Source organism: Malaclemys terrapin, chromosome 10 (genome assembly GCF_027887155.1).
Source record: "Malaclemys terrapin pileata isolate rMalTer1 chromosome 10, rMalTer1.hap1, whole genome shotgun sequence".
NCBI classification, from domain to species: Eukaryota; Metazoa; Chordata; order Testudines; family Emydidae; genus Malaclemys; species Malaclemys terrapin.
In genome coordinates, this window is record NC_071514.1 from 55,917,729 (window position 1) to 55,944,103 (window position 26,375).

The window sequence follows — 26,375 nt, forward strand, 5'->3', positions numbered from 1 at the left end:
AGCCACTGTGGCAGCTCCTCCCAGATTCCACCTTGTTAAAAATATGTTTCTGAAAGCAGTAACAAATGGAGCACAGCCCCAGCCCAGCAGTCACTTACCCATGCCATGATCATGATGATGAGAGCAAAAAGACAGGGGCCCATCATGTTCCAAATCCCTCTGCGGTCCAGCTGCAGGGACATGGCAATTAACAGGGTCCCCAGCACAAAGAGAACCTAAGCAAGACAAGAGGACAACACTGACATCAGGAACGTATCTACCAGACTACCTTGCAGTGCTGTGCAGCGCACTGTAGTCACTTGGCTCCTGTGGCTGCCAATGTCCTAACTCAAATGCAGGGTCCCTGGAAGGGAGAATCCTGCAGAGAGGCGCCGGAATCTGGATGGGATACAACAGCGCAGCATAAAAAATGCCACCTGGACAGACAGAAGCGCCACACTTGCCCTGCCAATGTGGCTCTGGAACAGCAGGTTCAGTGCTGAGCACACCGTGATGCTGAGAAACTGGAGAGGGTCAGAGAAGAGCAACAGAAAAGCTCTTTGGGGCAGGGACGGTCTTGGTGTTGTGTTTTTACACAGCAGGCCCTGGCCCAGGCTGGGCTCCACAGTGCTTCCCCAACACAAATAGTCGGGAAGCTGCAGGAGCCAAGTTCTGAGGAGAGATTACAGTTTGGCTCAGTGAGGGCGAATAAAGGAGACGCGTGACGGTCTACAGCTAACTGAGGGGGATGGCACAAAGGGGCGAGGGGGAACGGATCCAGTCGGGAGGGGAAGATTCGGCTGAATGTATTGCAGCAGCACACACGTACGGTGACTAGACAGGAAGTGTGAAAAATCGGGATGGGGTGCGGGGTAATAGAAGCCTATATAAGAAAAAGACCCAAAAATTGGGACTGTCCCTATAAAATCGGGACATATGGTCACCCTACACACAGGCCCTAGTCAGGCTCTGGGTGCTGCACAAACACAGAATATAATGCAGGCTTTGCCCCAAAGAACTCATTCTCTAATTTGACACATGGAGAAATGACACCGCCGAGGGGTTAAGTGGCCAGTGAGCCTGAGACACTGGGCCTGCCTGAAGTCCCGAGCCCCCTCATCTGCACCCAGCAGGGTGAAGGCACTCTGGCTCTGAGTCAGGCCAAGCATCTCACACCGGGCACGTAAAACCCTGGGCCACTTTGGAACATGCCTTGGCCCAGGTCACGCAGCCCATCAGCGGCAGAGTCAGGACCAGAACCCAGCTCTCCTACCCCCCAACCCTTTGCTTTCACAACAGCCCAGCTTTGCGCTCTGGGGTCAGCAGGAAAAGAAATGGTTAAACAGCCAGTCTCAGTCAGTTGTGACAAGCAACTTCCTGCACCGCAGGTCTCAGCCTCGACATTCCCCTGGGTTCTTCAGTTAAAACTGATCTCTGAAGGACCAGGGCAGGAGGAAACTTGCCCTCTCCCTACTCTGCTAGTTGGGTGGGTGTCAGGATAGGAATCACAATGGTCCTGGTGGGTCAGTACCATTCACAGACTGCCCAGGATTTGCAGTCCTAACTTAGCCACACATTCAGTTGCACATTCATTCGCCGAGTCACTGCTGCATGGAGAATTTGTTTGGAAGTTGAATTAAAATCCCTTCAGCCATTTTAGAAAAGTGTTTTTTTAAATGGATGAAAAAATGCCATTTTCCCACTTCAGAAGACAGATCCCAGGTCTGGTTCTTTGCTTGGAGAGGCCGGGTGGTTCCACCAACAAGTGGGATGGAGGGGTTAAACTGAGCAGGCGTGTTGGCCTCTCCCAGCTTGACCCAGCTGAGCGAGAGGGCAGGCAGTACCCGAGCGCAGACCTACCTAACCCTGTCAGCCCTTGTCTTTCTGCATGCTCACAATGTGGATATTTGAGTAATCAATCATTAGGCCCCACCCTACTGAAATGAATGGGGCAATTCATCTGTCTCAGAGCTATTGCTTCAGGGTCTGCAGGGAGCATGAGACCAGGGGCTGAGAGGGCGATAAACTCCTATTCATCTCTAGGAGTTTGACTCAAACCAGCTCTGGAGGGCCCAATACTGGCGCAGCTGAGGACTCTGTGTGGGGAAGGTCCCGTTTTCCACCATCCCAGCACAGCTCTGCTTGGGTAGCACTGGCAGGGCCCCCACACAGACAGACTCCAGCCTGCCTGAGCCATGGTCAAGGAATGGGGAGGCCCAGTCTCCCCGAAGAGAAGTAGCAGCTGTCCCCATTAGCCCAGCTGGCTCATGTGGCACCCCCGCCACCCCAAGCAGGATGGTAGGGCCATAGGGGACCGGCACCCCGAGTGGGGCTGTGCCAAGGGCCCTGGGTTGCCTTAACAGACATCAAGCCAAATACCAAGGACATTCAGGGCTTTTACATTTATGAACATTTAGAATCCCAGGGGCCACTGACACAGGTACAAGGGCGCAGAGCAGCACACAACAGCGGGCATGGAGCCTGCAATACTAGTCAGCCTTTGGCAAGCCATGTGCTGCTATGTCACCCCTGGCCTGATCCAAAGCCCAGTGAAGTCACTGGAATCTATCCACCAACTACAGCGGCCTTTGGCTTGGGCCCCAAGAGCACAGTAACCTTTGCTCACTTGGACCAGTTAGTTATGGAAATAGGGCTCTCTCAAAATCTCCTAGAAATTTAAATGCAAAAGGCCAACCCCACAACACTGATACAGGGTGCAGGCTGCATGGCTAGGGTTACCATACTTAACAAATAAAAAAAAGAGGACCCTCCAGGGGGTCCTGGCCCCGCCCATTTCCCCACCCCCAGCCCGCCCCAACTCCACCCCTTCCCCGCCCCAACCCCACCCTAACTCCGCCCCCTCCTCCTTCCCACTCCCAGCCACGTGGAAAGGGCTGCCCGAGCGCTACCAGCTTCACGGTTTGCCGGGCAGCCCTCAGACCCTGCGCCCCCGGACGGCGCTTCCCCAGCGCAGCTGGAGCCCGGGCGGGGAAGCGCCCAGCCAGGGGCGCAGGGTCTGGAGGCTGCCCAGCAAACCGTGAAGCCGGTAGCGCTTGGGCTTCGGGCAGCCCCCTTGCCTCCAGACCCTGCGCCCCCAGCCGGGCACTTCCCCTCCCGGGCTCCGGCGGCGCAGGGTCCGGAGGCATGGGGGCTGCCCAAAGCCCGTAGCGCTCGGGCAGCCCGGCTCTTAAACAGAGCCGAAGAGTCAGGGGAGGAGCAGAGCCGTCGCGGCCGGAGGCATGGGGGCTGCCCAAAGCCCATAGTGCTCGGGCAGCCCGGCTCTTAAACAGAGCTGAAGAGTCGGGGAGGAGCAGAGCCGCCGCGGCCGGAGGCTCTGCTCCTCCCCTGACTGTTGGGCTCTGTTTAAGAGCTGAGCTGCCCCAGTGCTACCGGCTTCGGGCAGCCCCCATGCCTCCGGACCCTGCGCCGCCGGAGCCCGGGAGGGGAAGTGCCCGGCCGGCAGCGCAGGGTCCGGAGGCAAGGGGGCTGCCTGAAGCCCATAGCGCTCGGGCAGCTCAGCTCTTAAACAGAGCCCAAGAGTCAGGGGAGGAGCAGAGCCGCCGTGGGAGGGGAAGTGCCTGGCGGGCATTTTCCCGGACATGTTCAGCTTTTTGGCAATTCCCCCCGGACAGGGGTTTGAGTGCTGAAAAGCCGGACATGTCCGGGAAAAAACGGACGTATGGTAACCCTATGCATGGCCCAGTGCTCAGGAAGCCAGGAAATGCCAGTGTTGCAGTTAACATGCAGCCGTAGTGCTTGTCTGTATTAAAAATGTTGCACTGGCTTTTAAACTAAACTAATCTTGTGAAACAGATTCCCTTTTCTATAGGGCAGGCCTTTGAATCATATGTACACATTACAGGAGAACCCTTCCTTGTGCGATAACGGGAATGGAGAGTCTACGGCTGTAGGAGATGGGTTGGACTGGCCGGTAGACTGTGGAATTAAGAGCAGAATAACAGCCGTTGTGCTGATCCTTGAGTGTTTCATGTTGCAGGGTGACTGATGCTTTGTGCAGCGAATGCCAGTTACTCACATATTTTAAGATTTTCTTCACTCGGGCCATACACAGGATCGTCACCCAAATGGCGACTACGGAGCCCAGGAAGTCGCAGTACTGCAGAGTGTCGTAATCCATGATGCACATCACAGCAACTCCTGGCTGGTCACACGCATGGTAGAACTAGAGGCAGGGAACAAGAAGAGCCAAGTGCAGCAGAAGGCCGACATGCTTGCATGGCCAAGCTCCTTTTTGGACGGAGTTGGTAGACAAATACAAAAGGCTCAGCCCTGGAGCTACGAGTACCTGCAGGGAGGGTCTCCTGGTGCCTTGTTGCAGGCACGGAGAGCATCTGCTTTTGAACTGTATTTGTTGGTGACAGGCCTGCCAAGGGCTGAGGGGAAGGAAACGTTGGTTTCTCAACAGACTCAGCAGCCCATCTGCAAGTGTCTGGGACAGATCAGTCTCATGTGACATCCCTATTCACGTCCCCGAGATCTTGCCAAGGGTTCCCCGGCTGAGAGGGGAAAGGGAGCACCTGATGTTTCTAGTGTAAAATTGCTGCAAAGCAAACAGGTTTTGAAGGCAGTGGCGGTTTTGCTCTGCAGTTCACCCATAGGGCCCAAGAATCGGGCGGAGGGAGGGGAGGCTGGGCAATTTTGTTCTTTGGAGACTGCTCTGTTTCAAGTCATAGTAGCAGCACCCCACACCCTCATTCCCCTTCTGCAGACCTCCTTGCTGCCCTGCTCAGTCATGACTAATGCCTGCCCTTCGCCTCCTTGCAGAGATTCAGTTGCCTCATTGGCTTGTTGGGTTTCCTGCACTCAGTGCGGGAGGAACTAGGAACAGCACTGGGTGTATTCCCCAAGGCTCCCGTCCCAATCTGCTGTGGGGGAGTGGAGGGGCTGTTCTGGTACTAGACGTGTCATACTTTAGATATGATCCCTTATGATCCCTCTCATAGGCTATGTGGAAGGTCCAGGCTCCAGGCCACTATCCCAGCTAGCCAGAGTGTGAGCTTTCACTGAGCGCACTGTGGCTGCCTCCCCCCTGGCCTGCATGGTCCATGTCTGCCTCAGGCCCCACAGAGGGGTGCACCCAGTCTTAGAGAGAATGGATCTCACTGGGAGACAGGGTAATTAACATACAAGACAAGCACCCCACCCCCGCAAAGCTCTCCCATGGTTCCCATTGATCAGGCTCCGGCTGGGACGCTAACATGACATTGGAAGGAGGCAGGCTGATGAGGATGTTTTTCATGCCAAGTTTCGGACGGAGCGGCAGCCCTGTCAGGTTCACCAGCACGGGCAAAGGGTTCACATGGGGCCGGGCATGTGTGTTTTAACGGGTCTGTTCTCCACTGGTGGTGCCCGGCTGATGGCAGTGAGCGTTCCCAAGAACTGTGGGGGCTATAGGAAGAGAGCACCCTCCCTACTAAGCCTCTCCCTCTCAGGTACAGAGAAGCGGGCTACAGGAGCAGTCAATTTGAGGGTGTGGGTAGTGGAGTGGTTATAGCCTCTGGGGAGGGCCCAGCACCTCACACCAACTTGCTGCTGGGTGGCAGAGCGAACAGACATGACTTACCGTGGAGAAGAACATGGTGTAGGTGTAAACAGAGGCTTCCACCAGGTAGTAGCGATACAGAGCAACTGCAATGGCTGGCAGGAACATGAGGTTACTGAGCGTGAGAAGAAGGGTGGCCAGATTCTGTGAGCCGACAGACTGGGCTTTAGTGTTATCAGTGCAGCTCCATCCACCCCAACCTGGCACACAGCAGAGGGAGGTTACAATGGCACATCTCCAGGGCTCCATAACATACCAACAGCTGTCCAAGGATTCCCTAGCAAAGGCGCACACAATCCATCCCCACATGTGACAAATTCCACATCCCTCTCAATCTCCTCTCTCCATATCCTGTGGGTGACCAAATGCACTTGCTGCATTAGCCATCTGCCTATTCCCCTGCTCCTGCAACCCCAGGCTCTGTTGCAGCAGCTTAGCTTGGCAGGGAATGGGGCAGACTGCACCTTCGGGAAGGATTCCTGTGCTGGGGTCACAGTGATTCCAATAGGCAATGTGCGTCGGCTGGTCAAATCCACAGTAACAAGAGACAAATGGACACTACACCCCTTCCTGCTCCTGGTGCTTAGCCAAGGGTCCCAGGTAACATGGCTCCAACTGCCCATCTGAAACCTTCAGCCAGTGACACGCCTGCTCTCAGCACACAGTGATGTGCCAGCCCCAGGAGGGGTGCGGTCTCCAATTTACACTGGCACTGGCCCAGACCCCAAAACCTGGGGAACATCCCAACAGAGCCTAACCTTTATTTTGGAGAGGTTTCCATACTACTCCTGTACAGTGGGGGCTATCAGCGGTCGATGGGCTGCACAGAGTCTGTCAATCCCTCCCTCCTCCAGGGCTCTCTCCATCTCCAGGGTGACTCAACAGGCATTCCCTACTTGTTAAGCTATTTTTCAGACATGGTGATCAGTGGCTTGGGGCATGATGCTCTCCAGTGGGTGGGGGCTCAAAAGGGGAGTGTAGTGAGTCGGTGTGGCTCCCCTCCTGTCCAGAAGAGGGAGCCCACGTGCCGGCACCAGAGTGGGTGGGACCACCACCGCCTGTCCCCGCCCCCCGGAAGTCAAGGGGCGGGACAGGAAGTATAAAGGCCGGCCGCCAGAGCTCAGTTGGAGCCCAGCCACCGCAGGGAGCAGACGTGCGGCCGGGAGCTCCTGCCCAGGAGACCGTTGAAGACCGGGGCTTGGACCCTGGCTGGCCTGAGCTACCCCGGGCCCGCTACGAAGAGGAGCCGCCGGAGCCCGCTCACGCCCGCCACTGGGAGAACCCCTGGGAACCGGACCCCACTAACCCTGAGGGTGAGACTGGACCCGAACCCCTCCGCCCCTGCTGCTACCCAGAGGAGCCGCCTGGGGACCGTTGGCCTGACTTCCCGGCAGAGCTACCGGACCTGCCACCGAGCCCCGGCCCAGAGGAGCCCATGCAGGTGGACTGGCCTGAGCCCGGCGCGACGAGCGAGGTAGGATCTGAGGGGGATCACGGAAGTGGCCCGGGGATAGCCGACCCCGGTCCGGCTGCAACTGAATGTGAGCCTATGTCAGTGTGTTGCGGTCTGGATACCCCACTGACCAGCAGCGGCAGCAACCGCTGTTAGGGCCCCGGGCTGGAACGCAGTGGAGTGGGTGGGCCTGCGTTCCCCCCTGCCACCCCCACTCACGGGTGGCAGGCATCCCCCTCACCCAACGCTCGGCTACAGCAAGCCTGGGCTTTGAACTATTTGCTCGCTCAGCCCCTGCAACAAGGGCCTGAGCCTTACTGTGTTTGCCCCGCCCTGATCCAGGGCCTGGGCTTTGAACTATTTGCTCGCTCAGCCCCTGCAACAAGGGCCTGAGCCTAACTGTGTTTGCCCCGCCCTGCTCCAGGGCCTGGGCTCTGAACTATTTGCTCGCTCAGCCCCTGCAACAAGGGCCTGAGCCTAACTGTGTTTGCCCCGCCCTGATCCAGGGCCTGGCCTCTGAACTATTTGCTCGCTCAGCCCCTGCAAACAAGGGCCTGAGCTTACCTGTGTTGGCCCGCCCTGATCCAGGGCCTGGCCTCTGAACTATTTGCTCGCTCAGCCCCTGCAAACAAGGGCCTGAGCTTACCTGTGTTGGCCCGCCCTGATCCAGGGCCTGGCCTCTGAACTATTTGCTCGCTCAGCCCCTGCAAACAAGGGCCTGAGCTTACCTGTGTTGGCCCCGCCCTGATCCAGGGCCTGGGCTCTGAACTGTTTACTCGCTCAGCCCCTGCCAACAAGGGCCTGAGCTTAACTGTGTTGGCCCCGCCCTGATCCAGGGCCGGGGCTTTGAACTGTTTCCTCGCTCAGCCCCTGCAAACCCGGGCCTGAGCCAACCGTGTTCGCCCCGCCCTGATCCAGGGCCTGGGCTTTGAACTCTTTGCTCGCTCAGCCCCTGCAGTCAAGGGCCTGAGCTTTAACTGTGGCTGCTCCGACTCTGCACTAAAGAGCCGGAGTTCCGGGACTAACTGACTACTTGTTCCCACAGCAGTGAGTCGGTGTGGCTCCCCTCCTGTCCAGAAGGGTCGAGCCCCGGCTAGGACCGACTACAGGGAGATTCCTACAAAGTCAGAGAACCAGGATTGAAAACCAACACCACAGTTTACAGAGGAGGCTGCGTTCTCGCTCTAGGGCCACATGGCTGCAGCCAAATAGCCAGGAAGCAACTGGCTGGAATTTGAAGACAGCCAGGAGTTTTGGGCAAATTTCACCTCTGTGTCTGTGAGGAGCTAACGATTTTCTCAAGTTTGTGCAAAGCTGGAAGGATATGTTAAGTAATTACTGTGAAACCCCAGACTGCAGTGGGTTGGCCAGCCACTTGCTCTGAGCCATTGAGAGTCCCAGGTCCAGGATTGTGGGTTAGTTCTGATTGGATGCCAGTTCTGTTGATTGACTGGATGGGTGTTGCTCTCCAGAACAGGTTTGTAGGGTGAATGTTCAGTTAGGAATTGCAGAGCTCCTGCCAACACTCTCCAGTATTCATTGGCCCTGCTAGGACACTCGTGGAAAGGTCCAAGAAGTGCAAAATGCTGGGTTTGATGTGCCTGCGTGTTTTCAGAAAAGACTTGGAGGGGTTCACCCAGCTCTGCAATTTAGGAGGAAAGTCTAGAAGCCCATCTGTGAATTCTAAGTGCTGACCTCATCATAATACAATGAATAGTGTAGGTAGATAGGACCTAACCATGTCTCAGGAACTGGGCTAAGGTCTACAGGGACATGGCTCTATCCCATCCACACTGTAACTCTTAGACATGTTGCAAGAGTCAGGGAACAGGCACCCCCCGATGGCTGCATGGGGCCTAACACATACAGGCAACCAGCCAAGTCATCCTGCATCTTCCTTGGGCTATTTTCTATTTGATACAGACTCATGGCTCGCAAAGCCAAGAAACATGTAGGAGCACTTTGTGGATCACTACATTCCTAAGGGTGAGAGGCCTGTCGTCTCACTGCCAGTAGCCTGGCCCAGGAGTGCCTGCATTGCTGTCCTTTAGTGATGCCACTGGAAGATCACGGTCTTGGAGCTACTTTCATAAGAAAGGGGAAGTTGGGCCTATAGCAGCAAGCGCTGCAGCCAGAGGGCCCTTCCCCAAGTGTTCCAAGCTGGAGGTGGCTGTGGTCACTGCAGGTGGTCTATTCCAGTGCTCCTCACTAGCACGGGGGTCTCTGAGCATTGCCTGTGCAGGGGCTGCATGGGGTGCTATGGTTTCACCCTACACTCTCCAGCTCTTGGAGCCCCTGGACTCCATTGCCTGCACATCAGAGTCCCTACACAGGAAACGGGAAGTTTTGCCTCAGGGTGGATTTGCAGGCCTGCCGGAAGCTAGCCCAGGCTCCGGAGAGAGAGGGGACTCACCAGCTTTACAGCTGCAGCCGGCGTAGAGGTAGCCATGTCTTCTCAGAAGACTGCACTGTCCATATGTTCCACAGTCGTCAAAGCAGGGGGCGAGGTATGTGGAGACGGTCACTTTGGCTTTCGCTTTGTTACATTCTCTGCAGCCAGAGGAGATTTGACTGTCAGATGAGCCTGAATGTGCAGAGTCACCTGCTGCCAACAGAACGTACTTTGATCCCCTCCCCCAGGTAACCAAGGGCTAGTACACAGCTTGGAGCCCCTCCCTGCACTGGGGCCAGGAGATCCTGGGGCTGATGTCACCCTGGCAGTCCCCCCATTCAGTGTGCTGGGCTCTTTGTGCTGCGCTGCCAGTGACCTGATCTCCACTGATAGACTTGCCCCTCTCCAGGGGCTGGAGGAAAGCTGCGGACAGCGGGCACCTCTTTGGGGAGCCAACCCTTCCCCTGCTGCATTCTACAGAGCAGCCATAACAGTACCAAAGTGGTGTGCCAAGGCCTCCATAGCCTCATAGATAAATGGGTATGGGGAGGGTGTTTGTGGGGGCTCCTCAGAACTAGCAGGTTAGAGAAACCTCCCCCCGGGTATCATGGAAGAGCCTGACCCCCCCAGCTGGCCTGTCCCTCCTGCCCCCTGCCCAGGGAACCCAGTACTTTTGAGGGCTCTGGACAGTCTCCTCTGAAATGTCTCTGAGAAGGATGCTGCCACCCAGCCCCCGGCAGCATGCGAGATGGATGTAAACATTCCAGCACGGCCCCAACCCAGATACCTCCTACCTCAAACCACCTCCTGTTGTCACCCACAGAAGCACAGTGGGAGTGGCATGGAGCACTCGGAGTGAGGGTGGGGGGCATCCCATGGGGGTTTCTCTTCCGTTGCCATAGACATGGGACATGTGGGAGGGTTCTGGCCTGGCTGATGCTTAGTGACCTGCTCACTGGCCCGAATGGGTTCTTGAGTACCTTGGCCAAAGCGTTTAAATACAGATTCAGGCCCCCAGGTTTGGAAACCTGTATGGATGGGACCTGGGCTGGCAGGAGGCAGCAGGTTCCAGCCAGGAGCTGTAAATTAATGGAGATAACCTATCTCCTAGAACTGGAAGGGACCTTGAAAGATCATTGAGTCCAGCCCCCTGCATTCACTAGCAGGACCAAGTACTGATTTTGCCCCAGATCCCTAAGTGGCCTCCTCAAGGATTGAACTCACAACCCTGGGTTTAGCAGGCCAATGCTCAAACCAATGAGCTATCCCTGGGGCAGACTTTATTTGATGGTGATTGGATATTCCTGGCCTGCAGCTGCATTGTCCAACTCTCAGTGAAGAGACAGTGACTTCGGCCTCTGCAGGTCTCAAACAATAGAGAAATGCTCTCAGCTTAAGGCTGCAGAGGCCCCTGCGGAGCTGTAGGACAGCAGTTTTACTTTCATTTACAGCATGGCCGTTTGCAGCACCTGTCGGGTGAAAGCCAGCCTCCAGGTGAGAGCAAAGAATGCAAGCCAGCACGAGCCTCCACCACTGCCTCCTCCAGGTGAGAGCAAAGGGGCTTCGTGCCAGTGGCTTCCTGGTGCCAGTTTGTCTGTGTGGTGGCGTTTGTCGAGGGGAGCTCCTGGCCAGCCATCACACACTCACCCCTGGCCCCATGGGCAGATGAGCTGCAGGGAAAGGAACCAGTTGTCAGTCTCTGGGTAGGGAATAATCAGCGTTGCTTCTGTGGAGGACCCAGTCACGTTCAGAGGGTAGCCCTGGAAAAAAGCTTCAGAGAAAAAGGGTGTTTGCCATTAGTTACATGACATGGCTAAGAACTCCCATGGGCTCCAGAGCTTTGGCGGGTGGAGAAGGGAAAGAGACAAGACCCATAGAAATACCAGGCTGAGACCAATCCCCTGAGCTGTGGAGCAGTTGGAGATACATACCACATCAGCCTGATCTCTCCACAATTGGCCCTCCTGAGATCAGAGCACACCAGGTAGCCAGCCCTCATGACCAGGGATTAGGGGTAATGGGAAAAGCCCAGACCCTATACCTCAGCACTCTCCAAGCCCCCATCCCCACTAGGGACAGTGTCCAAAGATACCCACTGGTTCAGCTCCACTGGTCCTTGCAGCACTGGGAGCCCAGGTGAGGCTGGCCCGGGGCGGTCTCCGCTGTATGACACCGTGTGATGTTACCCTGCTCACAGCAGGATGAGTAAGGGCTTAAATCACCACCAGCAGCCGGCTACTCGCTGCACCAGTGCTCCCACCACAGCTAACTCCCGTGGCGCTCCGTGCTCCACAGTGTAAGCGGAATCTTGATGGTTCCCTCAGCTCCACTGAACAAAGTCCAGAGATCCCCAGCATAGCAACTACACCCATTCCACCAGCAGGAGGCTGGGCAGCAGAAGTGGCAACAGCATCTCCCCCTTATCTCGCTAGCACAGGCAGCTTCTTCCACAGGGACCCTTTATAACCAGGGGGCAAGGTTTGGAGAGGATGGTTCAGGCTGAAACAGACCATCACTATCAAACAGGAACTGAAGTGCTGCCAGGCTCCAGCACCAGCCATGAGACCATGCTGCCAGAACCCAAATGTTACACCAGGAATACCAGCAGAGCCCAGAGGTGGGTGCCAGCGATGCCCGTACCTGTGCTGCAGTTCTGTGTGGTATTGAGGGTCAGCACTGGAGAGGCAGCACTCATGCACGCGAACACACTAGCATTGCCTATGCTCAGGGAAGTCTGAGGAAATAAAACACACAAGATCTGAAAAAACATTGAGCTGACCCCTCCTCCTAAAGTTACTCTGCCCAACACACCACACATTTCCACCACCCCCTGCCTCATGCTGATACCCACCCCTCCCCACAACATTTCCCAGCTATATCATTTCATACCTCTCCACATCCCTCAAACAGACCGTTTGGCATCGGGGATTGTAGAACAAACCCATCTGGCAACACTTCACTGCTCTCTGGGCAAGCCAGGCTGGGGCACTAGTAGTGACTCTACCAAAGAGACTTATAGGCGAATGGCAGACACCAGTGATTTTGCTGACTTAATGTTCCCGCTCTACACATGTGCACATTGTACATCATTTGAAAGCTTATTATGTCTGCTTTAAGATGAGATATAGTGTGGATCTGTCACGTGGTGCTGTTACCACAGAAACAGGGATGACATCATCAGCAAGTTAACATGACCACTTTGAAATATTTCCATTTGTTTCTGTTAGTTTAACGACTTTAGGTATCATTTCAAGACATAAAATTGGATTTCTTTGTGACTCAAAAGCATCACAGCAATCCAAAGGGTAAAACAAAATCTAATACATTTCTACAGGTGTCATTGAAATGTAATAGTATTGGTGATATTTCTAGTCAACACTGCCATCTTGTTCATCATTACGATCTGTGTCGAGAGCACATGGGTTACTACAGTCTTCATTGCCTTGGCTCGTACACAGTTCTGTGCAGGGAAGATTGTGTGGACATAACTGATTGTGCCTGTAACAACAGGGGGTGCAGCACAGATAAGGTCTTATAGAAGCTCAGATGCCACTGGGCCCTTGAAGAATACAGGAAGTAGTTCATCATCCACATTTTTCCAGCCATGTTGCAATAGTGACCCAAAGCTGGTTTCCCTTTGTGTGAAGATATCCAAATCTTTGTTTGACAAGATGCTCTTTTGACATGCTCTTCAAAACTGTCCACACATGGTGGGAATTTTGCCAGTGACTTGTCCTTTCTGATGGCTATACTGAGGCACAAGCAATTCAGGTTTCTGTGGGTCTTCTTTTCTCTCTCACTCTGGTCATAGAGCACTTCCTTGCTGTAGAAATTCAGGCTTGTCCGTCACGCTTTCCCAACATGCCAAATTTTTGATGGGACTGAAGAAGCTATGAGTCCTACCAGAATCAAGTGCACCTCTCACAATTCTCTCCATTTGTTCTTCACCAACAACTGCTATTTTCAGTAGAGACTGTTGTACATCTGATATGACATGCAGTCCAGTAGATATGTGGATAAGCACCCCTGAATGTGATTCAGGGTCAAATGGGTTTATCATATTGTTGCTGATGTGGTTGTCAAGAGCTGTAACATGCTTTTCATTCCTCTCTAGTGCAGACACAAGGACTTGTTAGGCCACTTCTTTCTCCTCAGTGCTTCGCATTTTCATTCGAGGTATGTCTTGTGAGGGTCTGTCTGACAAGAGCTGGCTTCTCTCTTGTCAGTCCTACAATCCCACTGCAGCCTTTTCAGTCTTTGATTATCGTTTTCTCTGTTCCCATGTCACTCCAAATTCCTTTTTTTCATTGTGGTAAGTCCTTCTTTTACTTTCTCAATGCTTACAGTGGAAGGTTCTCCTCGGGAGATTGATGCAAGTGTCCAGTAGAGTTGTTGATACACTTCTCTTCTTGTGTGTTTATCAAATGATCCTTTTGTATTCTCTACCAGTTTGGAAGCTATTGAGTTTGGCTGGATTTTTGGTGGCCAATGCTCTGTGGGATTAGCAACCCGTTACAGTAATGTCCAGGTTCGACGGCTTGAATGTGCAATATCAAGGTTTTGCATGCAGACAAGCCAGCATTGGCATCTTGCTGTGTCAAGGGAGCATAGCAGGGATTTTGCAGTGTGATAGCTCCTGGTCTGATTGTATTGCTGGAGCAACTCCTGCGACTCTGTCATCCATCAGGGAGTGTGCTTTTCCCGGACACCTCGGGGAATGTTCTTCTTTCCTGCTACTTTCAGGAGCCCTGCAAAATGTTGATACCATTATGGTCTCACCAGAATCCTTGCAACAGTTTTCTCAGTCTGTTTGTACGCATCTCAATCAGCTGTAGCAAAATTCCATCATAGTACCTGTTTTGGAAAAAACACAGGAATTTCTATGCCTACATAGATCATTATAGGCCTGTGTTGGCTGTTCAGAAATGCCAATTCATGTGATGCGATGAGAGTGTTATCACTTTGGTCTTTAGACACAAATGTTAGGTCTGGATTGTACCCTTCTTGCCAGCAGCTTGAATGGAATGATGACCGTTGTTTTAGTATATAAATTCATTGTAAGTCTTTGTGCACACATCCAGTCCAGGAGATCTTTGCCATCGGTTTCATTTGTTTTATAGCCCCACTTAGTGTGGTGACTATTAAAATCACCTGCATAGATGCATGGAATACCCTGGTTTTGGCCATCTTATGCTAGGGGCTTTATAGACATTGGTAATGTGGAGCTCCCCTACTTTGATAGTTGTGGTAAATGTGGTCTCCTCTTCAGTTGGTGGAACAATATTCAAATCTGTGATTGTGTCCTTGATGTATATTGCCAAACCACATTTAGGATGATAATTGCTAGTCATTAGGTTGTATCCACAGATACGGTAGCGCTAGCCTGTTGGTTATTACTAACATGGGTCTCTTGCAACATGAGGATATCGATGAAAAAAAGGAAGGCTGCAGGCCCTAATGGTATTCCGCCAGAATTCCTCCACCATCTTGATCCTAAAGGACTTCAATGGCTAGCAACATTGTAGTCTGCTACCTTAAGGACAGTACAGATCCCTGAAATATGGCCTAAGAAAATGGTAATTACCATTCCAAAGCCTAGAAAGCCCACTGATGAAGCAGGAAGCTATAGGCCAATTTCTCTACTATACATGACCTATAAATTCTTGAATGTATCAGCCTCAAAAGAATATGCCCTTTTACTGAGCCAATTATTACTGTTGAATAGACAGGCTTCCAGCCAGAATGTGTTGTTGTGACCAAGTTCTGGCAATCACAACTCACGCTGAGGATGGTGTAGTGGGGCGGCTGCCCCACTCCTGAAGAACAGGGGATAAAAGCAGCCCTGCAGAGGGCTGTGGCTGTGAAAAGCTAGGCTGACTGGGGAAGCAGCCACAGCTGGGGCCATGCCCCAATCAGGCCACAGCTGTCCTATAAAAGGGCTGTGAGCCAGGAGCTCAAGAAGACTCTCTCTCTAGCTCCTGAGAGAGAAGGACCGGGCTGCCTGGGAGCTGAGAAGGATACCTGAGGTGGAGCAGTGCTGGGGAAGGGCAGAGGGAGCTGGGGAGCTCCAGCCTAGTAAAACCCCAGGCTGCAGGCCTTGTTAAAGGCCTACAAAAGGTACTGGGGCTGAAGAGGGGCAACGCAGAGATAGGCAGAGGCAGCTGCTCCAACCCCCTCTTGCTGATGATGAGTGGTTTATAGACTGCAGTCGCCCCAGTGAGCGGGGGCTAGATGGTGACTGACAGTAGCCACTGAGGCAAGGTGGGGATAGAGGGTTGGGGGTTCCCCTGGGTGGGGAGACCCAGCTTGTGGGTTATTGCTAGGGGGCAGAACCCTGACGTAGAGGGGCACAGGGGGTCCAGGAGGGACACGGGGGCCAGCGCAGGCGAGACACTGGCCTGAAGAGGGTGCTCCATATGCTGGAGAGCTAATTTCCAGGACGACCAGCAGGAGGCGCTGCGCCGGTGAGTCATCGCCCCACCACAGACGGCTATAAAAAAAAAAACTAAAGACTGGTGCAGTATTTGTCAACCTGTCATCTGCGTATGATACTGTATGGATTAAAGGCCTGATGCTGAAACTTGCTAAAATTTTATCTTGCTACCAAACACTTCAATTGCTGTGAACCATGCTGAGTAACAGATGCCTACAGGAGTACCTGGGTAATAAGACCAGCTCACCCTGTACCATAAAAAACAGGTTACCACAAGGCTCTGTACTTGCTCCAACCCTTTTTACTATTTACATAAGTGACATGCCTCCAAAATTAGGATATGCAGATGATCTTGCCATGACAATCAAAGTATCAAACTTGCGTGACATGAGAAAGCATTAACTGAGGACCTCCAAACTATGGAACAATACTCCCGGAAATGGAGGCTCATACCAAACCTTGGGAAAACAATAGTAAGTGCATTTTGTCTTGATAATAGAAGTGCTAAAAACACACTGAAAGTAGGTTTCTGTGGTAAAAATGTGCGACATGATTACACTCCAACATATCGCCGAGTGAAACTCAACCACACCCTCACCTTCCATGATCATCTTGAGAAGGTAGCTGCAAAGGTAAAAACGAGAGCCAACATAATCCAGAAACTAGCAAGTACAACCTGGGATGCATCAGCATTGAGAAGATCTGCAATAGCACTTGTATATTCAGTAGCTGAATATTGTGCACTGATATGGAGCAGATGCAGCCACAGGCGACTTGTGGATACCCAGCTGAATACAGTGATGCAGTGCATCATGGGAACCCTTAAATCGACTCCAACATCATGGCTATCTGTTCTAACATCGCTCCCCCACCGATACGCTGAATTGCTGCGACATTCTGCAAAGCTCAGCAAATCCAGGAAAACAGACATCTTCCTATCCACCAAGACCTTGACAACATCCCCTCACAATGTCTTAAGTCCCGCAAGCCTTTCAGGGAACATTCATTTAGCCTCATGCAATCAGGCTACGGTCAGGAGGAGGCTTGGAAAGCAGATTGGGTTAAACAAGACTTTAAAAATAAGCACCTTGTGCCAAATCCCACGCAGAATGTTCCTGGGTTTGACCTTCCATGGTCATCTTGGTCAACTCTGAACCGAATCCGAACCAATCATGGTATATGTGGACATCTAATGCACAAATGAAAAATCAAGGACTCCCCAGCATGGGAGTATGGTTCCCCACAACAGACCATCGAACATATCACTACCTACTGCCCAATTTATAAATATGAAGGAGGCATTATTGCAATAAATTCTGCTACTCCTGCTGTAGCCATTTGGCTCAATCAACTTCAGATGAAATTGTAGTTGCTGTTCTACACCAACCATACGAAAGACGATGACAACTCCTCCAAATTTCACTAAAAGAACCAGGAGTCTGGCACAAAGCAAATGCCAGATTCAAAGGCACTATGTACTTCTTCAGGGCCTGTCTGCAGTAAAACATGGTAGCATTGCACACTGTGTGTGAGCATAGGTGAAGTTTCCAATCATCCTCTCGTTCTGTATGGACATTCGGAAGTAGTATCTGTATAACCTGGAGAAAATGATCCGAGAATTTGAATGTAGGAGGCTTGGCATACTCCCTTATCTAGTATGCCTCCAGTAGCGGTAGCATAGGCTGAGTCACAGCATCATCTCTTTAACAACATGTTGTAAGGACTCGGTATCTTCAGACTCAGACACCTTTTGAGCATCAGCCAACATTTGCCAGACAAATGCTGGAACTATAGGAGCACCTCTTCCTTGCTCACACCACTGAACAAACGAATAAAGTTCCAGTGCACTCAGGGCCTCAAATGCTAGAAGCAAGCCACATAGAGCATGATTGAATTGCTAACCAACAAGCATTTGAGCTGCAGTACAAGCTGCATATACATCAGAATCAACAAGAAGGTCTCGCAATCCTGTTTCCCCAAAATTTCCCAGTACATGCACTAAAGCAGCACGGGGTGTGAAAAGCACCCAGAAAAATTACAGTGGTATCAAGTTCATTTGGGACAGTCCATTTCACTTGCTGAGCAACAGCACTCAGCTGCTGATCCCTGTCATTTCCTTACTTTTCAGCATTGTAGGATAGATTGTGGCCATGTCAGCTGGTTTGGCCTCCACAATAGGTATATATGAAACTACTGTGTAGGTGCTCTTTTTTGTTGCAAGCTTGTGGTTGAAACTAGGCCAAAATGGAACCACCTGAGTGTGAACAGCAGTAGGAGCAGCATCTGGTACTGGCAGGACATCACGAGGTAGTCATCTTAAAAGACAAAAGGAGAGATCTCAGACAGCGTTCATATGTAGGTGACAAGAGTTTATTTTCTCCAGTACTTTTTCATGGCAAGTTGGTTCTGGACGTGTTCTAGGTTTTTCAAACACTGATTGCCCAGAGAGAGTAAGTGACTTTTCTTTCCTACACTTCAGTGATATTTCTTGTGATGCTGGACTACATGTAGACTGGTCTTGAAATACCACTCTAGGCACTGAATGGAAGGTGTTCTTTCCATCAGTGGTCTCTACATTGATGTCTATATTATCATCTCCTCCATGGAGAAGCTCTCCACCAGCATGAAGTGGTATAAATTCATTTGGAATGAACATACCTCCCTGGAGTCTTTCTACTTCAGTTTTTGCAGCAGTAGTGATGAGCCAGCTGAGCTCATCATAACTGATGCGGAATCCAGGAATGTGTAATATGTCAATTAATTTGCAAGACCCAAACTCATGGTATAGCTGTGCAGCAAGGCTTACATGCAGTGGTGTGATAATTTTGGAACTGTTAAATATGATGCACTCTGCAATTGAGAGCTATCTTCTTTAAATGTCTTCTGAAGGATGATACCTCTTGCTGGCTGAATTATATGCCTCTTTATCTATCAATCAGCCAAAGGACAAACTTCTGCACCAATTGGAGCACAAAAGTAGCTGACCTCTGAACTACTATCATCTGACTTTGGATAATATTCCAAGGCTTTCATTTTGGCTATTTCAGACCGAAAGATTGAAGCAGTATTATATAAAACCACTTGTTCATTTAAAAGCTATTGATCAGGCTCATTCACTAGAAGAACATCCATAAAACATTTGGATGACTTAATTTCCTGTTTCAGATTACTAGCAGCTTGGATAGCATCAGCTAATGTTACTGCAGTGCACAGAAGAATGGTAGACTTGCCTTGTCCATGCTGTGAATGAAATGAAGTGCAGAACCATTGTGTTTGTTTTCTAATCTTGCCTGTAATTTGCTACTGGAACAGTTTACAGTTTCGACATCCGAAGGAAGTAGGCTCTGCATCTTTGTAGCAGCTTGGACAGAAAAAGAGCCTTCTTGTTAGACAATGATATTATGTAAATCTCTTCAATCAGCTGATAAAATGAGGTGACTGTATTGTTGCAGTGTAACTGGATAGTTTTGCTTTAAGAGTCACTGTACTCAAGTAGGAAGAAAGGCATATTGAGTGACAAACTGCATCCTTAGCAATGAAGTCTTCCACAGATATTCTTTGCAACATGTCACCATCTCTGCTTTGAAGTGCTGCCTCTCTTAGAATGGTTGCTCTCTTGTATGTTTCTATTTTATGAAGTTTCTTATCTTTTTCATGTGGTTTTCTCAAGCAAACAATGCAACAGGACCTGTCGCTGGAAGACGGGCTTGCTCCGATGGTTACAGACGCAGATGAACATGATGCTTTCTTATCAGCTTCAGAGTCTATTTTCTTTCCGGGGTTCAATACAACTCTGCTGGTGTGCCAAAACTGACTCGTGTCTGCATTTCTGAAAGCAACCCCTGTGATAGAGTATTGGCAGCAAATCCTCTACACTAGAAAACTCATGCAGAGGCCGCCAACACAATTACTCTCTCCTGGAGTCTGCTGCCAGCGTCACAGAATTCTGTTCAGCACTGGTGGCTTTTGACAGTTTTGCATTCTTTTGATTTTCTTGAAATACAAAACATTTTTCAAAGTTTGCGGAGAGCCTTTTTCTCTTTGATGTAAACTTTAAGGGACTTGTATTCTCTCTGTCTTTATATACTTAACTTCCCTGTAGAGGTAAAATTTCCAAAGCACATTGTTAGCATTCCCACCCCCACTACTACCACTTGTTATTTTGTACAAGTACACAAACTCGTGCTAAATTAAATCTATATATTAGTATCAAAATTGCCATTTTTGTTCAGTGAGCACTTTGACTGAAGCCCAGTATGAAGTTGTGTATTGTCATCTCGAACACTAATAATGACCTGTGCATAAGCGCCACTGAATTAAAAAGCTAGTTTCTAGAATAGCTAGAACAGCTAGTACTGCATCTGTGGGCAATTACAAATTAAAACCTTCTATCAGGCAGATTACATTTTACATTGTATGAACAAAAGCTTACAAATGGAGAAGCATTACTTTAGGAATTCATGTATATTTATATCTACCCACTATGCAGTACAAACTATGGGTACGCAATCTACTGCTACTGGTGCACAACCCTCAGCGAGAGACTGATCCGGTTAGCAAATTTCAACTGAAAATATAGAAAACTATTATAATCACTTGTGAGATACTTTGACAATTAAAAATATGGGATGTGAAAACATTTCATGTCAGCATATTGGAAAATATTGAGATTTGCTATTTTTGCCACATGCTAAACAGCTTCATCATTTCTGGAAAAAAAAATACTTGGTCATGCAACGCCAATAAAAATCTTGTAATATGTTCTCATTTGGTAGCTTTGACCAATAAACACCACATTACGGTGTGGTAATTAACAGTAAAAGCTGTAGTCAGTCACGTTGCAGTGTTTCTGGAATTGCAAACATTATCCTCATTTTGGGTACCGCTGCTTCACCTCATCTACAGGCTTACGGAACCACTTGATAGCTCCCTATCATACCTCATCTAAATTTACTTAATAATAAATGATGTCTGTGTACAGAGGGTGGGTACATTAAACTCCAAAAATATGGCCCTTTTTGGAGAACTGCCACATGCCAACCAGTCATGGATCCCGGAGATTGCTCTCACCCCCAGTGCACCAGGGGAAGAGGTGAGACTAACCTGCTTGGAGCATTAGGAAGTTTTCTAGTCAGGTGCTGCTAGTAATACAGCATGCACTGCAGTGCATGTATTACATGCTCACTGAACGGCTCACAAGTCGCTGCCCAAGCCATTCATCAACATATCAGGGTGAAGCTCCCAGAAGGGGAACAGGGGGGTGGATCTGACCTCCCAGCACAGGCTGTTCACTCTAGCATATTGTTTTGCCAGATCACAGGCATGGAGAAATACATTTTAGTTGCCGTCACTCAACAGAGAGGCTGTGACTTCCCAAGGTCCTGGCAGAGCAGGGACTTGAACCAAAATGTCTCAAGTCCCAGGCCAATGTCTTAACTACTGGACCATCCTTCCTCCCTTGCTAATGTGAGCAGCCCCCTGCTTCTCTCAGCTGTTTGGGAGGCTCTGCAACCTAGCATTTTCAGTGATGACTGGGCTAGGGCTGTTGTGAAAGCTCAAGTTCTTTCCCACTGCCTCTCCACAGGCTGGACTTTTCTGCTCTGCTGCAACTAAGAGACACTGACTAAATAACAGTTCTTGGCCCCCCAGTCAGGACACTTTTCTCCCCCGCAGATCCAGAGCCAGCCTGCAGGACATGCTAGATACAGAATGGCAGATCTGTAAAATTCTTTGTGACACTGAAAGATGAAAAGCAATGTATAGGGAGGTTCTCCCACGGCTCTGTAGCTCCCCACCAACTCCCAGCCTCCTCAGGCCTGCCCCTGCAGCTCTGCTAGCACCTACACTCCCCAGATGGCTCACGAACAGTGTATATGCATTCATGGCAGGGCAACTATAGAGAGAAGATGCCAACACAAAGGTGACAGCTTACATGGGAGCACACTGTACCTCGTTCAGCAGCAGGTTCACCACCAGGGTGCCTCCACTGTCCATGCCAGTATTCAAGTTGAAGAGGAGAAGCGTGGGGAATTCAGTGTGGACAGGAATGCTGGGCCCATTTATAACTCTGAACCTCACAGAGGCAACGTCCAGGTCCTCACGGATGACGGGCTGATTCTGGACGCAGAAGGTCCCTGGGTTGGATGCATTGTTTGCAGCACCCACTGCGAGTAGAGTGGTGTTCCCCAACATTCCCAGGGTGCTGGCATTGCGACCCCCGCCCAGGGCTGGAGTGCTCTGGCTCTGATTCAGGCTGTTGTAGAAGTTAAGGAATAAATTGGTGCTCCCCGGCTTGCAAGCTGCAGAGCAACGAGGAAAGAAGGGAAGGTTAGAGTGACCGAGACCACCACGAAGACACCGCTCATTGGAACTGGAGGACTTTGCTTAGGGGGATGCTAGGCCTTCAGCTCATAGGACTGCCAAGCAAAGCCATTTGATCCTGAGGCCAGGGCTGGAAACCAGGCCTCACCCCTCTAGGTGGCTGAGACTTGAAGGGGTGCACACACTAAGTGGGTACAGGGGGCGTGGGGCACCCGCACTAACTGCTGCCACACGAGAATGGGGCACTAGCGCTAGTCGTCTCCCAACTGTTCCATGCACACAAGGGACCACAGCTTCCCACAGGCCTGGTGATGCTGCTGCACTGGGGGGTGGGGTTGGGGGTTAAATCTGCCTCAAGCCCAGTTACAGGACCAGGAATAAACCCCAAAGCGCGGGGGCACAATCTGAACTGTGACACTCAGTGATCCACTGGCTTTGGCAGCAGGTCACCACAACCAGGTACTCACAGGGGACAAAGTGCCCCATTACTGAGCTCAGCTCCTGCCTCCCCTCCCCAAAGCTCTGTCTTCTGCAGCAGCTAGAGACACTGCTTTCCTACAAGCACCTAGGATTATGCTCTTCTCTTGCCTCGAGAGCCCACCAGCTGCTGCAGAAGGCAGAGCCCCCAGAGCCCTCTTATCAGGTGGGAGAAAAGAGTTTCTAAAAGCTAATTTGTTAAAAACTTTCCAAGGATCAGATAAACTCCCCAAAGTAAAACCCGGGTCTGAGAGCCAAACGAGTCTGGGGCACCCAATGCATCAGTGGCCTGCCCCACATCGTTCAGAGACCAGGCTCATTGCAGAGCCGCCAAACAGCCAGCAGATGGTTATTGCCTCAGTGCTGGAGGGGAGAGGCTGCCTCTCTCACTGCAGTGCCCTGAGCTAGCCTCTGCCGCCCCAATGGCCTTTGAAGAAGTCTGTGGCTGAGAAACCCTGGGCTCTTCTGAATTCCCAACACAGGCCTCCTGCTCCACCCAACAGAATCAGCTGTAAGCACACAGCAGGGAGGCCTCACACCCAGTGGTCAATCATTTAACAAGGAGCAGCACACACAAGGCACAACTGGATCCCAGCCTCCTGGAAAGCTTGAATGGCCTAGCCATGCCAGGCAGCAGGGATACAGGGGACAGTGACCCACACGACTACGTCCAGTCACACGGTATAAGCTGCCCCTCTCAAGACATGGGGCTTGTCCCACCTCTGTTTCCCTCCTGCCCCCCCGTTTCCCACTCTAGGAAGAGCATAGGAGCAAGCCAGCCTGTGCTGGTGAAAGCCCAGTGGAGACATGGCAGACTGATGTGCACACTGGCCCTTCCCCACATGGCTGGCAGCATCCAAGAGCACACCTGTGAAGGAGGCAATCATCTCAAAGGAGATGCTGGAGTTGGTGGTGTCCAGATTCTCTGCCATGATCTGCAGCCACTTCTCCCATGGGGGCGAATGGAGGACCAGGCTGCAATCCGCTGTCCCCTTGCAGCTGAGGGTTTTCTGGAAGGACTGTGGCAGCATGATGGAGCCCAGCATGACCCGGATGGCACAAGCCTTTGTGCTGTTCACCACACAGCTCCGCAGTGTGAACTGCATCGTGGCAGTGTACTCAGGGATGAAGATCCTGCAGGAATGGGAGCCATCAACACCTCAACACCTGCCCTGAACACAAGCCAGCCTGGGGCACTAGGGACAGAGAAGGTCCGTAGACCTAAAAAGTGAAACCCTCCCAGAGTGAGTCCAGAGGGGCTTTTGGAGCCCAGTACAAGGTCACTCTGGTTTGTATTGCTACAGTCCTGTCCAGGATGGTGCATTGTAATGTGTAACTGTGTCTCTAAAAGCACCATGAAGGAGCTTGTCTTTCCCTTCCTTGAAGGAGTGGGGCCCCATTTAGTACAAGCCCCTCCCCGCCCCCAACACACAGACCCTTTGGTTCCAGGGGAACTATCACAGCTCTAGCTCGCTCTGAGGTGCAAGGCAGCAAGGGCCCTCTATGAGATTCGTGTGCGCCTTTACAAGGCCAGCACCTGTGGGAGAGAAGCCCCACCCACAGCCCCAAGCAATCTCTGCTGTCATGCTCACTTACTTGACATGCAGTGGCCTAGCAGGAGAGGCAATGGTTTGCTGCAGGGGAGTGTCCGGCTGCAGGACAGGGACATCAACAAGTCTCAGCACAAACATGTCCGGCTGGAATATATAGGCGCATGGAATGGAGAAACCCTGCAGGGAGAGCAGGAAGGCAGTTTAGCATCAGCCACCAGGGATTGCCAATCCGAAAACTGCTTTGTTGGGTGAAAGATCAGCCAGTGAAGAGTCCAGCTATAACCAAGGGACCAGTACCCACTGCCAGCCCTTCCTGACTCCCAACCAATGCTCTCCTTCCCCTACCATTGCCTGCACACACAGCGACACCCTAGCCCAGGGGTTCCCAAACTGGGGACTGGGACCCCTCAGGGTCCACCACTCCACCCCTGCTCTGCCTCTTCCAGGGGTGGCAGGTTTGTAGAAATTTTGGTGGTGCCCAGAACCTGCCCCCCCAAAACTCCACCCCCACCTGCCTAAGGCTCTGGGACGGAGTTTGGATGGGGGAGGGGGTCTGGGGTGCAGACTCTGGGAGGGAGTTTGGGTGCTGGGTGCAGGCTCTGGGCTGGGGCAGGGGGTGGGGGTGCAGGCTCTGGGATGGAGTTTGGGGATAGGAGGGGGTGCAGGGGTGAGGGCTGTGGGGCTGGGGATGAGGGGTTTGGAGCATTGGAGAGGCTCGGGACATTGGAGAGGCTCAGGGGAAGGGCAGCCTGCCCTGGCCCTAGTGGAGGGTGGCACTAGGACCCTGCAGCAGCAGGTGATGCGGGAAGACAGCAGAGCAGAGTCAGCATGAGCTGCAGGCTCTGGGGAGGTGAGGGGGCAGCAAGTGAGGCCAGGGATACTCGGGGGAGGTGCGTGGGGGCGGCAGGCGGGGCCGGGGAAGAGACCCGGCCCCAAACATCAGGGAGCAGCGCGCAGGGAGCTTAGCGGGGGGGAGGGAGGGGAGCGGCGACAGGAAGTAACTGGGGGGTGGGGTGGGGAGCTTGGCGGGCTGCAGGGAAGAGCTCTGCAGGCCGCATGTTTGAGACCCCTGCCCTAAGGGGAGCCTATGGGAGGAGGCAGAATGCACTCCCAGCAGGCATGCCAGAGCAGAGTGGAATCTGGATTCCTCCAGCAGCCAGTCTGTACTAATGGAACCTCTGCACCTAGCACATGCCATGAGAACCCCCAAAACAGCTCAGAACCAGAACCAGAACCAGCCAACTTGGGTCTGCAGATACCCTGGCCTCTCCTACCATTACACAGAGCAGCCCTGATGCCACCTGTCCCCAGCCCCTCGGGGTACCTCTCCCTGGTGGAAGGCTCTACCCAGATGCCTCCCTAGGGCAGTGTCTCTAGACCAGGCTGTCTCAGGGTAGAGCCGCAAGAATGGTGGAATTTCTCAAGTCAGTCTCTGGACAATAAGCCTAATTGTGTGGCATTGGCTACATTTTTCAAGCCCCTCCCCAACTAATGTCCCCTTGGCATCTGCAGCCAGTCTGGCTCCAGCAAAGTCTGTCTATCCCTCCTGGGGGAGTCAGATACCAAGGACAGAAGGGACCACTGTGATCATCTAGTCCAGGGGTTCTCCCACTTCTCACAACAAAAATTATTACACGACTCCAGGAAGGGGGACCTGAAGCCTGAGCCTGCCCAAGCCCTGCCGCCCTAGGTGGGATGGGGGAGGGGCAAAGCCTGAGCCCCAACACCCCGGGCAGAGGGGGGCCAAAGCTGAACCCAAGGGATTCAGTCCCAGGTAGGGGGTTTTAATGGCGAACCCATTAAAACAGGGTCACGACCCACAGTTTGAGTACCGCTGACTAGTCTGACTTCCTGTAGAACACAGGCCAGAAAACTACACTACAATAATTCCTAGAGCAGATCTTCTAGAAAATCACTTCTCTCCAGAGGCAGAGGGGTGTAGCTCCCACACAGCCTTTCGCTGTATGTCCTGGTGTCCCAGCGGAGGGGGAACCATCTCACAGCCTGCCTGGATGCTGGGCTCCCACTTACCACAGGAACATAGACATGGTCCAAGTGTGCATGGACAGCTCAGAGAGTTCCACCCCCATGCAGCCCCTCTCCCACATCTCAGCTGCAAACTGGGAACCCGGGGTTGGCAGAGTGACTCTCCCGTGGCTGGAATGCCATTCCATGCCCAACTGCACAGGCCATGGTGAACAGTT

The 26,375-nt window shown here is 52.0% G+C and overlaps 1 protein-coding gene across 2 annotated transcripts in view; it reads right to left on the minus strand.

Annotated features, from left to right (window-relative positions):
* The window catches only part of PGAP6 (post-GPI attachment to proteins 6), a 50,205-nt gene that overhangs the window by 3,846 nt on the left and 19,984 nt on the right, over window positions 1–26,375 (minus strand). For both annotated transcript variants that reach the window (XM_054042057.1, XM_054042058.1), the window contains 9 exons: window positions 24,215–24,348; window positions 23,487–23,752; window positions 21,770–22,119; window positions 12,028–12,121; window positions 11,035–11,158; window positions 9,409–9,545; window positions 5,564–5,742; window positions 4,016–4,162; window positions 99–215 (listed from right to left, as the gene is read on the minus strand). In XM_054042057.1, coding sequence (XP_053898032.1) covers window positions 99–215; window positions 4,016–4,162; window positions 5,564–5,742; window positions 9,409–9,545; window positions 11,035–11,158; window positions 12,028–12,121; window positions 21,770–22,119; window positions 23,487–23,752; window positions 24,215–24,348 — 1,548 coding nt within the window. The remainder of the gene's footprint in view (window positions 1–98; window positions 216–4,015; window positions 4,163–5,563; window positions 5,743–9,408; window positions 9,546–11,034; window positions 11,159–12,027; window positions 12,122–21,769; window positions 22,120–23,486; window positions 23,753–24,214; window positions 24,349–26,375) is intronic.